This window comes from Archocentrus centrarchus, chromosome 16 (genome assembly GCF_007364275.1).
Source record: "Archocentrus centrarchus isolate MPI-CPG fArcCen1 chromosome 16, fArcCen1, whole genome shotgun sequence".
Lineage (NCBI taxonomy): Eukaryota > Metazoa > Chordata > Actinopteri > Cichliformes > Cichlidae > Archocentrus > Archocentrus centrarchus.
Window position 1 is genome coordinate 2528409 of NC_044361.1, and position 14056 is coordinate 2542464.

Sequence of the window (14056 nt, forward strand, 5' to 3'; positions counted from 1 at the left end):
AATGGATTTTCCAGAACACCTTAAACTGCTCCAGCAGCTAGAGAGCCTCTGGGGAGACGGAAGTGAACAAGAGGAGGGAGAGTGTGTGAGAGAGAGACAGGCAGAGAGAGAGAGAGAGAGGGGCAGTGGAGAAAGACAGCTATCCATGCATTCAGGGGCTAGCAAGCCGGAAATAAACACAACCTTCTGTAGTCTGGCTGTTGGACGTGTTCACATCAGTCAGTGCGTGTGTGAGTGCTTCATTGGTGGAGGTGGGTGGTGATGGTGTTGGTGGCGGGGGAAACAGAAGGAGAGGGAAGAGAAAAGGAAGAGACAGAGCGGGGTAGAAGAAGAGCAGAAACAGCTCTCCAGAGGGCTGCAGAACACTGGGTTAGCGTGCAGCTGGCACAAGCCTCCACACCAGAGCCAGTCGGCTGCTTTCTGTGTGTGTGTGTGTGTGTTTGTGTCCATGAGTGCATACAAGCCCGTTTGTGTCCATGTCTATAAATGCTCGTATGCTCTTGCCGTGTGTATAAATATGACAAAGCCTCACACCTACAGAGAATAATTTAGCATACAATATGGTGAGTGATGACAGGAGAAAGCTAGCAGCACTCGGTCTAAGAAGGTTTCAGCTTGTTAGTCTGCTTCATCGTTCGCAACGTGGATTCCAAAGAAATATATTTTTGCTTAAAATATCCAGTGTAGCCAGGTTTATTTAAGGAACTATTTCAGGTGAGTCATTTTTAGCCACGCAGTCACCGACCACATTCATTTTTTTATGAGAGGAGCTGAAGCAGAGCTCGGCTTAAAAACTGCTACTTTATTTTCATATTTTATGTTTCCACTGCAAAATGCCAAACATGTGTTAGTTAAAATCATTTCATGTGAATGAGCTACATTGTTACCAAGAACATAAGGATGCTTTGGAATCAGTGTTCCCATCAGTGTTTCTTTACCGGGCAGAGACCTGCTCTGAATGGGTTTTTCCCACTTCCTGGGAACGACCAGTCTGAGTAATAATTTCATTCTCGGTATTAAACACGTAAACTGGCACCTACACACTATGTGTGTTAATGCTAGAAGCAAAGCTTAATCTGTATAATTTTATCTCTGCGCACATTAAAGGGACAGTTAGTCCAAAGATCGAATGTACGTATTTTTAATCTGCTGTGGTATTTCTCTAACTGATTTTGGTGTGAATCATCCAGTTTTATAAACGTCAGCTGAAGTGAGATCAGAAACATGTTTAGAGACACTTTCAAAGAGTCGCGGTGAATTCAGTAACAGCAAAGATGGTGGTCAAAGAACAACTTTTTTAAGTGAAAAAAGCTTTTTAAAATCCTATTTTAGGGTAAAGTAACTTTTCTGTCTTGGTGACCACTGAACATAAAGCTTATTTAGATACATGCTTCAAAATAAGTGCGTGGATTTCAAGATGGCTGCCAAGTTGTCAGACTTATTTTGTGTTGCTGCGCTAAAAGAACCCAAAGATCCGTTTGAGAAACGGACCGAATCACATTCATGCCTCTTTGCAGGAATCACGGCCCCGGTTATTTTAAAAAAAAAACCATCCATTGTGTCACTCTTTATAGGTGATACAAGAAGCTCACACTAGTGACAAAAGCACCACTAGCATGTGTAATAAACAGTGTGATAAACACTGATGCTGTAACGTTTGTTAGCTTCGCACATCCTTTTCTTGGTGGATGCAGACAGCAAAGAGAAACTACTCTCAACAAGGTTTGTGGATTGTTTTGAGTAACTGGGTTATTGTTTCCATATTGCTGCTGAATTTTTCAAATTATGTATTCTCTTGGTACTTTTTGCACCACGAGGTATGCGTCATTTAGTTCCATTATACTGAGGAGAAGGCAGACATTTCTACAGCCAGTAGATCTTCAGAACTGGGAAACTCACACCAAAATAATCCAGATGGATAAACAGCACAACAGATCAGTGGTTAGTACTCAGGTAAGAATATGTATGAGCATGTGGACACGTTCAGGCTTGGTTAAACTATATATAATCCAGTATACATGTGCCCTAACTTGTGGATTTGGTTCTTACCTGTGCAGCTGGATCTTAAGTGTGACCACGTGGTAGACGTCCTGCAGCATGTCTGCCACTGTGGCGTCTGGTGCGTCTGTCACGTATGACAGGGGGACGGGGTTCCACTTCCCCACCTGAATCATACCTGGATGATGCAAAATACACATATGCACGCATAAATATGGGTAAAAAGTGGACATGCACGAGAATGATCACAGATTTGGAAACAAAAGCACAACAATGGGCTCACGAGCAAATACATCAGCTCGCTTTCACCGCTTAAAGCCGTAAACACGCACACTAGGAACGAAGCCACGCGCAGAAGCATTCTGGTGCCATAAACGCTCTTTATTTTCTTAATTTTCACTGAAATCGCAACAACCACGCGGGAATGTTTCCTGAGAGTGCCGTTAAAACAGCGGCAGCCCGCACAGCAGACAGAGAGAAGGAAGACTGCTTGTAAGGAAAGGTGGCCTAGGATGCATATGTATGTGCAGTGTGACGGACAGCCTATAATAAAAGAGCATGTATCGAAGCGCCCTGAAAAAGCCGCACTCAGCCTACATGTGCTCGAGTGCAATTAGCAGACCCTTTCCTCCACCTGCCGCTCCCACCCACTGCCACCGGGGGTACATGTATATAAATACACACAATATGAGTGCTCAAGTGAATGCGTATGTAAACATTTTAGTGGGCAAACCTGTGCAGCTGGCCTCTGTGAGAGTGAGAGCATACATCTGTGTGGGAATGTGTAGTGTATGACCCCTGGGAGACTCGAGCATCTCCTTTCTGGGATCAGTGTCAGGTTGTGTTACTGTGGCTTCAGATCTGCTGGCAGTAGGCTATTATGGTCAAAGACTCTGTGTGTGTGTGTGTGTGTGTGTGTGTGTGTGTGTGTGTGTGTGTGTGTGTGTGTGTGTGTGTGTGTGTGTGTGTGTGTAGATTTGAGTGAGGCACGAAGCCTGAGAGTGCACAAGTACCAGCATGTCAGAAAAGATGCTAATAAGCATAAAAGAAGAGCTCCAGATCAGAGAAGAGACGACAATGATGAGAGCCAGTGAGTGGTTACCTTTGGCCTGGGCTGCTGAGCTGTGGGAGTAGCCCAGTGACAGCAGGGCCATCTCGATGAGCTGGTTGAAGAGCATGTCCTTGCGCACCAGGACAAATTCAGCGTGCTCCTCCTTGCTGTCAAAATCCATGGGATTCTCGTAGTGCTCGACCACACAGAACACAGGCAGCATGTTGCCTGAAGACGAGGAGACACAAACCGACACTGAGTGGGTTCACATTTCTTCACAGGCATACTCTGACCTTCTCCTCTGTTTGCAGAGGAATGGGATTAAAATTTAGTGCAGATGATTAAGTTACACTGAGGTTGACTGTCGAGGGATTAGAAGTGAATATCCAGATTGCTGCTGCTGCTGCAGGTGTAAGCTCTGAACAGAAGTTTGCACCACAAAGGCATATTTAATCTTTTATAGGGCGATTTCCTTCTAAACCTTCACCTCTTTGTCCCGTTGCCAAACGATATCATCAGCTCCAGGGATCAAATATTACTTGGGTGCATAATTTTAGAGACATCATTTGTTTAGTCTTTTAAGAAATTGCCCTCCATGTTCTTTTTTTCCATTTTTCCATCGTGTGCCCTCTGATGCTTTTTGCTCCCATTTTAAGATTCATTTTTAAACGTTGTAGGATTCCTTCCTGTTGCCTAAAGCTTTAAGATGATGACATAATATTGCAGAGGTGTTGCACTACGGCCTAATGATTGGTATTGCTTGTGACAAACAAAAATATACTGTACATGTATATTAGACAGAATGATAACCTTAAGCTCGGTGTGAACAAACGTGAAGCGGCCGCAAAATAAAATCCTTCAACTCGTCTCTTTTTTTTTTGGCACAATGCACTGTTTATTCACTGTCAAGGTGCTGGGATCACATTAGCCTTTTTTCCCCAATGCCTGCCAACCCGAAATCATCTTCCCATGATGCAGCGCTTCAAATCCCGAGCCACCTCTGCACCCCGAGGTTTACGAGTCTGTGTCAACAGCGGCTCTGCGGTGAGGTAGGATGAACAATCCTTGTCCAAAGACTGTCAAATGTTCAAGGGACCAACTGTGCAAATATCACCCAATATGCCATTTTGGCTAAAATAACAGCCATGAAATTTAGACTTTGAGGGCACAGGGACAGCTTGGCCTTTTGAAGTTTTAGTCTGAATAAAAACAGAAACTCGAAATTATGTCAAAGCACTGATCAGAGGTAATCTATTGCTTACTGCACTTTGTGCTGAAAATGATGCCCTGTTGGCCTACTTTCTAGGTAGGTCTCTGCTCTACCTGCTGCCACCTGGATACATTTCTTTATGTACACTGTCAGCGCAGATATAAATGATTTACTTTCCCATATTTTCCAATCCCAAGCATTCCAGAAGATGCAAACAGCTCTAGCAAAACAATCAATAAGCCAACAGATGCAAAAGAATGTGCTGAAAGAGCTGCTTTTCTCCTGCCCTGATTTTAATAGATAAAGATCTAACAATAAAGACTGCTGTGTAGGTTCATTTGGGGGATCAATACTGGCTTTGTTTCCAGGGAGCCCAGAGAGGGCTGCGGTAAATATTGTTTCGGGCTCGGACACAATGGCCACTGTGGGCCCTCTGCGAAGCCTCCGTGGCGGACCAGCCGCCTCCCCCAGCTGCTTCACCCTTTACTAAAATTAAAAAAAATAAAACTGATGAGAGGGAAAGGGAGAGGAAGGCAGGGCAAAGAGGATGCTTGGAGGAACAAACGTTGTAGGAGGCCAAGAGAAGCAGAGATGATGAAGGTGAGAAATTAGGCTCTCTCAGCTGGCATGCAACACGTAGATAAAAAGCAGTGAATAAGAGAAACGGCCCATCCGAGGACACTCGCGCAGCTACATTCCAAGAGTTCCCGAGTCCCTCTCGGCCAAAGAAAATCAAACCAGCCAAACAAACAAACATTTGAGCCCTAGCAGCCAAGCGCTATTACCACTCCAAACCTGCAGGTTCTCAAACCCCCCCCAAAAAATAAAGAAACATGATCATAAAATAAAGGTTCGCATATTGGATGGCTTTGCCTGGTGTTTTTTCACAAGACGACACTGGTTATATTAAAAAGCTATGTCATAATCTCAAAGTAAAGACTCCCTTTAAACAGCAACGGCTCTTAAAGGACTGAAACTTTCCCTTAATAAACAAATGTCAGAGCAGGAGGGCTGGGGCTGGAGAGAGGAGCAGTGACACAGCGCGATGCAGCACGGCACAGGAATAATTCTCACAGTGCTCTTCTATTAGCTATTGTCTGGGCAAATAAGTGGGAGTGTGTGCAGTGTGTGTGTGTGTGTGTGTGTGTGTATGCATGCTGAGATGACTAAAGAAGCATTGTAAAAAGGTTTAAGAGTTTTGGAGAGCATGCAGGGGTGGTGGTGGGTGGAAGGTGCTGTGTGTGTGTGTGTGTGTGTGTGGGAGGGGGCCTATTTAAACTGCATTTAAATTACTTTCCTCTTTCTACATTGCTTATATTTCCTCTTACTCATTACACATGCACACAGAGCTGAGTATACTACATTTGTATTGCATGTGGTTGACACAGGCTGGGACTGAAACTACTTCTGTTGACTATCTCATTAAGTATAAATGATGAATATAGAAGATGTTAGAAAACCGAGCTGAAAGTAATGATTATTTTAATTTAAATATTTTTAATCATTTTGTCTCTGAAATTAAAAAAAAGTTTTTTTCTTAATAAAGTGTCCCACTAACACTTTAACCCCCTAATATTCAGTTTTCAGACACATAAAACAAAGAAAAGCGGAATTTTTGTCATATTTTAGGAGCTCATATTGGGGTTATGTGCTTAAAAATTTTATTTGTTATTAATTTTCTGTCAATCAGTGATTAACCCACTAAGCATCACACAATTTCCCAGAACCCATTGGGAAGTCTTCTTCAATTTGATTACAAAAAAACAAAAATCAATCAACCAATTTGAGATGCTAGAAACCACAAATGTTTACCATCCATCCATTTTCCTCTGCTTATTTCCAATAATTTTTTTAATGAGCCAACTGTTTCACTGGCCTCTCTCGTTCTTACCTTTCTTATGGCAGGTCTTCAGCAGGTGGCTGGCGGGTTTGTACGGGACCCCTCCGAGCTTGGCCCCGGTGCTGCCCAGCCGAGCCCGGCCCAGGGGGCTGCCGTTCTGCTCCAGCCGGGGCAGCTTGGCCGGCGGGGCCTTGGCCTCTGCCATGCTGTTGACCAGCTCTGAGTTCTCCTTGCCCAAACACGTCTCGCTGAGATGTTCCATCATTCTCAGCACCTCTGCTCACTATCACCTGGGGGGGGGGCAGAAACAGCACATAATCAGCTGCCAGCAGAGATATGTGCATGGCATAAAAGAAGCACGAGGCTGAAGAGCTGAAATGTAATATAAAGGCAGCAATGAACACGAAATCTTTTGTGTTGATATCACTGACATGTGAAGATGTGAGGGGACATTTTTATCGAGCAAAAAAAGTGCTTTAAGTAATTGAGACCTCTGAGAACAGACCCATTACGGCAGTAACTGTCAATTCGCCTCGGTTATGATGACTCGGGCCACAGTGATGTCTTCTTGCTGCCGTAATGTTCCCATTTTTCAGCACATGTATTATGTATGGGTGTCCCACTAGAAATTCCCATGTGAGAGGAGGCAAACAAGCCCCGGTTTTAGTGCAAATACATTAATTTGCTGGGAGATTCCACTTCAATAAATACAGTGCAGTTCAAGGAACGAGGTTGTTCTGCGGTGCACGCACCAAAGGGGAAACTAACGTAATTCAGTTTGTGAGTCACTTTGTGCAGCTTCACATTCATGACGCAGCACGGAGAGAAAAAAGGAGGCGAAAGGCCGCACCGTCATTTTGTTGTGACAGACAAACAAAAAATCAGTTACATGTCTTTACAGGTGTGAACTTTATTTTTAGATTCTGCAAGTGCAGCGAAACGTTCGAGGTGCACGATGAGTTTACAACTTTAGGATGTGGGGGGAAAAAAGCAGCTTGAGGAAACTCCAAATCAGGCAGTAGCTGAGTCATGAGGGTAGTCATCAAAAGTGGGAAAGAAAAGGGAGGAGGAGACAAAAAGGAAAGATGGAGGGCGGCTGTTTTACCCACAGGTGCACACACACACACAGCTTCCTACATTATTTGAAATGCTGGGCCAAACTTCCACAATCTGATCAATAATAGTAACAATAACACTAATATCAGGACACAATAGAAATGTGAGTATGCATGCAGGTGGGTGCTGGTGGACGTGAACTGGAATGCTGCTGTCAAAGAGTGAAAAGGGCAAAATCATCCGCCCCACTCAAAAGATCATGAACTCCCCCATTCATAACATGCAATGAGGCAACTAATTCCCCACAGAGGGGGAGCCGAAGGAATCCAGACCCGGATACAGTCCGGATTCAGGTCAGGATTTTTATATGACCTTAAAACACAAAAACCAGAGCAAAAGTTCAAATGGACGCGTCACCTCTAAAGGGCAGAGTGTGTGTGTGTGTGTGTGTGTGTGTGTGTGTGTATGTATGTGTATGTGTGTGTATGTGTATGTATGTGTGTGTGTGTGTGTGTGTGTGTGTGTGTGTGTTGGGGGGGGGGGGGGTTACCCCATTACCACAGTACTTTTAATGTTACAGTGCCCAACAATGGATGAAATATATGAATATATATATGAATAGGAGCAGTTGTGGAATGTATGTAACTAAGTGTGTTTACTCAGTTACATTTTATTTAAGGACATCTTTGAAGCCTTAGTTACTTATTATTTTGCAGACTTGCAAGTTAAAGAAAAAATACTAATAAATTGCACTGTACCATTCTATAAATAAAGGTAGCTGCCAATATAGAAAGTAATTAAAATAGTTTCCAGATGCAAAATAAAGTGACATGCACATTAATTGATTCATAAATATGATGCAATTTTCCATCATCAGTACTTTTACTGTAGGTACTTAAAAGTTTTTATACTAGTACTCTTTTACTTAAACACTTTGTAAAACAGTTATTTAAAACAAAACACGTCACAGTTCAGGTAACACCATCTGTACACACACACAGGAGCCTGGAAATCGAACCCAGTCATTTTCTACTCTGCATTTATTCCTGATCAAAGATTCCGCTTTTCTACGGCCCCCCCATTGCTTTGTTCTGGGCCACCCCGTTTACACGCTCCTGCTTAAAAAAAAGGGAGGGGGGGGGGCGCTTCAGAGAGGACAAGTTGAAGTTTAAAAAAAAAAAAAAAAAAAAGAGAAAGAAAGAAAAAAACTTCAGACCAACCTGAACCGCAGCACTTCAGCACTGGAGAGCATATAACACCGGCTGGAAAACGCGTCTTCTTCAAGTTTGGCCAGGGTCGAAAAAAAAAGAAAAAAAAGAAAAAGAAACCCCCCCTCCCCGAAACAACTCCCGGTTCCTCTCCTGTTTTCTCTCTACGTGTGCATGACAGCGAGAGGTGACCGAAAAATCAGTGTTCAAAAATATGCTTTCTCCTGCTCTTCTTGGCAGAGGACTGGCAGGCGGTGCGAAAAAACAACAACAACCCGGGTCTGTGCAAGGGAGGACGAGGTCGAGATGGACCGCGATAGGCGAACATTGGTAAGCGGTGGTGTGTGTGTGCGAGAAACGCAGAGACACAGTGTGCAGCACTAACGTTACGGCTAATCCCGTCCAAGTGGAGGAAAAAAGACGGCAACGCGAGGCGCTAAAACCGGCGACATTTAGCAACGCGTACAAGTGAAGGCGACTTCGGCTTTAGTTCGCAGCACAACATCCAAATCGGCGAGCAGGCAGCCGCGCAGTACAGCCAGCAGCCGCCAGTATAAACCAAAGCACCTCGGACACAGTTGTAATAACAACAACCGCCGCCGAGACCTAATAAACCCGCTGTGTATGTTCACGAAGGGGCTACAGAAAAAAAAACAGCTCACCGTCGGCTTAGCTAGATTTGACTGCCGGCAGACTGAGAGAGAAAAAATAATAACAAGCGACTGTGTGAGCTTGCCATGGAGGCGATGTGGAGACGATATGCGGACAGTCGAAACAGGTTCGCAAAATAAAACAAGGAGAGGGGGGTCAAAAAGTGCGGTTTACTTTCCGATGTCGAGGATGAATAAGGCTTGCTGTGGATGCATAAGAGAGCTGCCTTGATAGTAATAGTAGGAGGTGTCCTGTTGGCTGGGGATTGGCGTCCGGACGGAGCTCCTCTTTCTTTCTATCTCCCTCTCTGTCTCTCCCCCTCTCACTCCGTCTCTCCCTCTCTGTCCCCATTAAATTATTAGTTGTATTGACTCATCACTCCCCCCTCTCCTCTCCTCGCTGCTGGTGCTGCCGCTGCCTCTGCTTTCCCTTTCTCCTCCTCATTTCAAATGGCGTGGTAGAGGGGGGTAAAAAAATAGGGTAAAAAAAATAGAAGAAAGGATGGGGATGTGTGTGTGTGTGTGTGTGTGTGAGAGAGAGAGAGGGGCAGAAAGAAGGGGGTGTAAAGTGTTTGAGAATAAGAGAAATAATCCCCCCCCCCCCCCCCTTCCTTATTAAAATAAAAACAGATGATTCCTCCGCATCCGAAAAGTCCTGGCGGAGACAAAGTGGAGAAAGTGGACTGGGAGAGAAACAACACACACGCACACACTCCCACACTCACATAAACACACGTGCATTCACACACGCTCACTAATACACACACAACGGGGAGGAACGGTGGTGCGATTTCCGGCTGTGCGCGCAGGAATTTTTAATCAGCTTGATTAGAGTGAGGCGGTCCTGCATTTATTACCGAGTAACACACAGATGCTCACACACACACACACACACTGGATACCTTAATTTATGATGTTTGTTTTATTTATTTATTTCAGATTTTACTTTGGGCCAAATATATCGTTTTTATTTGACAAATTAATCTACATTCAGACGCAGTCAAAAAAGCTAAATAAGTGCTTTGTTTGCCCCTGAGAGACAAACTGAAATCAAAATGAAGTAAAGGGGAACAGAAATATACAGAATGCTATGTTTGTGATTAAAAAAAACTTTATTTAAAACTCTAAAATCTTCTCATAACGAGGAATAAAAATAGATTTTTTTCCAGAACCCACTAAATATATAAAAAGGTCACTTTAGGTGACCTGCAGGAGGTTACCTCAGGATGCAGATGTTATGGCTTTAGGTTTCCTAAACTTTAAAGTGAATCATTTTGATTATCTCATACACACTTATGCACACATTTTGTGTATTTTGCTATGTTGTGTGTGTGTATTACGTGTCACAGCTGATTGCACTGCTGCTTATCTTGCCCGAGAAGCTCTTCCAAAAGATATTTTTAACTTCAAGACTGATATTTTCCTAAAATTTAAATGAAGACTAAATAAAAATATAAAATTACACGTGTCACAAAGTGAGATTGGAAATTACAAATCTAAATCTAAGAGCTGGGTAATCGTTTTATTTCAAATGATAAAGTGACCATAGACCTCTGTCCTATTTAAGCAGGTATGAATTTACAGTTTGCACTCTTACAGCAATAATATACAATTCAGACTCATATTTTTTGTATATGTATGGTGCAGCTCGGTTGCTTGTCAGCTTGAATATGAAGCTGCAGTGATTTCTCAGGCTAATATTTACTCATTGCACAAACAGCACACATTATAAAAAAAAAAGGGAGTCCTTTTGTCACATCCCTCGTTAAAGGTTGTCGTCACATTTTCCAGTCTCAGCATTTTGCTTTCGTGATTCTTCCCTTCTGTGCTGAAACTTTACCTCCACTGCAGGTTACACCAAAATATCAGACGAGCTAATCTCTGTTGATATTTTCAACAAAAACAGTGTGAACAGTCACAGTGTTTAGAGGCTAATGTTAAGCTATTGTCCTTATTTTGTAATTATTTCACAAAGCGGTTCCTGCAAAAACATCAGGGAAGATAATCTGTGGGTATTGTCAATAACAGCCTGATCTGCTGTTTGTACCTGACCCTTAAGGTGACCTAATAATAAGAGCCTCGCTCTGACTTCATGAGAAAAAGGGTCATTTTAATGATGGACACACACACACACACACACACACACACACACACACACACACACACAGTGTGTGTGAGGGGTAGCTCTATCTGGCTCTCCATCTTTAGATCCTAGGAAGAGCCAGATGGGGGAGTGTGTGAGGCAAAGTTCAGTGTTGAGAGTGCATGGGAAAATACATTCTATACGACAAAGTGAAAACATGGGGACACTTTAGTTTTATGAATAGCCCGAAGCATGAAAATACTAAAAGATGAGACTGCTCTTCTGCAGCCTGAGCCTGAGGTGTGGCTCTCTCTCATCAGGCCACTGTATACATCAAAGACGAATGAACAAGCACGTCTGTCCAGGCTGTGTAAGAACAAAAACAGGAAACCAACAGAAAACAGGAAGTGTGTATACCTATCACGACAGCAGAGCCTCAAGTTGTGAGCCAACCGTGGAGGTCAGGTGTGCATAAAACGCTACATAACACCACGCGCTTACTAACATGTGTTTGCAGGGTTCGTACAGCTCATCCCCACAAAAAAAAAGAAAAGAAAACGTGACTGTAAATCGTCTCAAACAAAGCTGCTGTTTCATAAACAATACATCCCGGCAGATGTGAGCGTCTTAGCTTAGCCCGACAGAGAAAATCAGTCTGAATTTACATAACGTGCTCGGCTTTAAGGGGGGAAAAACTGGAGCTCTTTAAAATAAGACCGAACCAGAAAGTGATCAAAAAAAAAAGCTACCACGGAAGAAGTGATGCAGCACAGTTACACCTCTCATTCACCCCCCCCCCCCCCCCCCCCCCCATTGTGAAACCAAATCATTGTTCCACCCACCACTGTGGGGTCAAAAGTTTGTTCATTTCAAAATACATTTGTGCCCAAAAAGACTGCATTAGAAATTCATAGCAGAAGGCCACCAAAGAGGCTTTTAACGGAAAAACGCAATGTGAAACTCACCTTTCGGACCTGAGATAGAGCGTCTTGCGATATTGACACCTAGTTAGTGTGAGGTGCAAGTTTTGAGGAGGCGGTTGCATTTTAAAAGGGTCCCACATCTTCTGTGGTTTTTTCTTTTCTTTTTTTTTTGAACAGGAAGTAGAAGAGTTGTTGAAAACGCTGGTGTGCGACCCCGGCGTGTTTGACTTCACGCGCACAGGCTGTCACTCAAAGATTCAGCAATCAATTGTTATCTCAACCATTCTCTGGTTTTGAGTGAGCTGCCAGCAGTTGTACTAAACCCAGCTGTGGTGTGCAGTGTGGTTAAAGGACCCAAACTGTAAGTGCTATTTATACATCTTCAGAGATTCATTCCAATATATAGACATCAGATATCATTCACCATCTGAAAAACGCCACAAAGGCGTCCACCTCAAGACATGAAAGTAAAAATCCTAAATTGCCTTTAAGTGCTCCACATCATAGATACATTAAAGAAAATGAAAGCTGACTTTATATTTCATAAACAGAAATAATAAAAAATTAATATTGCATGCGTGTGCCCCCTTTTCGGGTCCTCAATGATATGCATTAACATGAATCTGACAGGCTGGAGCCCCCCTTACACCCACACCTTCTCCTTAGCAGATTGCTTTGCAGCATCTACACTTGCACAGCATTGCTGCTCAACATTCTGCATGTTGACATGTTTTCCACGTTTGACGTGTTTTACATGATGTTCACGGCAGCAGCTCCCGTTTCCCTCTCTCACTCTCTCTCTCTCTCTCTCTCTCTCTCTGTCTCTGTCTCTTTTTTTTCTTGGCCGTCGTTAGCAGCATCCGGAAAACAGGAGCGATGGTGAAAGCGAGCCATTGTCGGCAAATGCTCTTTTCTATCTGGCATGACGCAAGCAGCCGCAGTCATTTCCACTGTGATTGTCGGGCACCATCAGAGAGCATCGATAACCCCTGCCAGGCCTTGGCACCGCCAACAGGTGCCGGCACTGCCAGCTAGGTTGGCACCGACGTGGCTGTGAAAACCCTCTGACATCCAGAAGGGCACAGATTTGCACTGAATGCACCACTGAATCAACACTGCTGATTATCAATTAACATATACCGTTTTGTATCGCACAGAAAAGAGGGAAAAATGGGTTTTGAAACACAGAAAGCCGTTTTAAAAATACTAGCTGTGCGGTGTTATAATCATGTGCTGAATGCAGATTTAGCTCTGTTCAAGGTGGGTTTTTACAAGCCCGTGTGGCTTTGTGTTGTCGAGATACAGCACATAGTGTGTTATGCATGTACACAAGTGTAATTGTTCAGGCAGGATTTTGCGCCTGATGGCTACATTTGTAAAGAAATCATAAAAAATGACATGACAGACTGGATGCTAAAGAGACACCTCATATTTAAATAATATTTAAATACATTTCGCCCTCAGTGTGTGCGTTATCACAGGTACGGCGTGTGTTTTTTCCCATAACACACTTATCAGCGGTATCATATCTGGCCCGCTGCTTTTTAAGCCATCTTTATGTCTCTAAAGAGACAAAGTATTATGTGTTTATTTAAAAAGGCCACTAATAATCGGCACACAAAAGAGGGGGGGAAAGGCTGAAAAGGAATAAAAAAAATGCATAATTGTTGGCTCAGCATCGAGAAGCATCTTTATTTAGTGTGTCAAGCGAAGCGGCGCCATCACGTACTCTACGTAGGTGTTGTGATGTCTTCATGCTCGCCACTTGTGATGCTTCTAATGGGAATTAATGCGATTATTTGGTTACTAATACAAATTAGTCTGAGCAAACACACAGGCACAGCATGGGGGGGGTTAGCGCTGTCACTGGTTCGACTTTGAGCTCTTTCTGCAAGTGTCTCCCACAACAAAAAACACACACACACATAAACATAATAGTATTATTAGAGGCTGAAGAGGATTTAATAATCTGTCGAGGAAACGTGTCAAAACACGCCTGCATCAGTGTGGGTGCACAGACGAACCTCAGCGAGACGA

The 14056-nt window shown here is 43.4% G+C and overlaps 1 protein-coding gene across 1 annotated transcript in view; it reads right to left on the bottom strand.

The window, feature by feature from the left end:
• The window catches only part of satb1b (SATB homeobox 1b), a 45585-nt gene extending 36631 nt beyond the window's left edge, over window positions 1-8954 (bottom strand). Inside the window, exons 1-4 of the mRNA XM_030749943.1 lie at window positions 8376-8954; window positions 6151-6389; window positions 3101-3277; window positions 2050-2176 (exon numbers count right to left, since the gene is read on the bottom strand). Coding sequence (XP_030605803.1) covers window positions 2050-2176; window positions 3101-3277; window positions 6151-6364 — 518 coding nt within the window. The 5' untranslated portion in view covers window positions 6365-6389; window positions 8376-8954. The remainder of the gene's footprint in view (window positions 1-2049; window positions 2177-3100; window positions 3278-6150; window positions 6390-8375) is intronic.
• Window positions 8955-14056: the final 5102 nt, after the last annotated feature.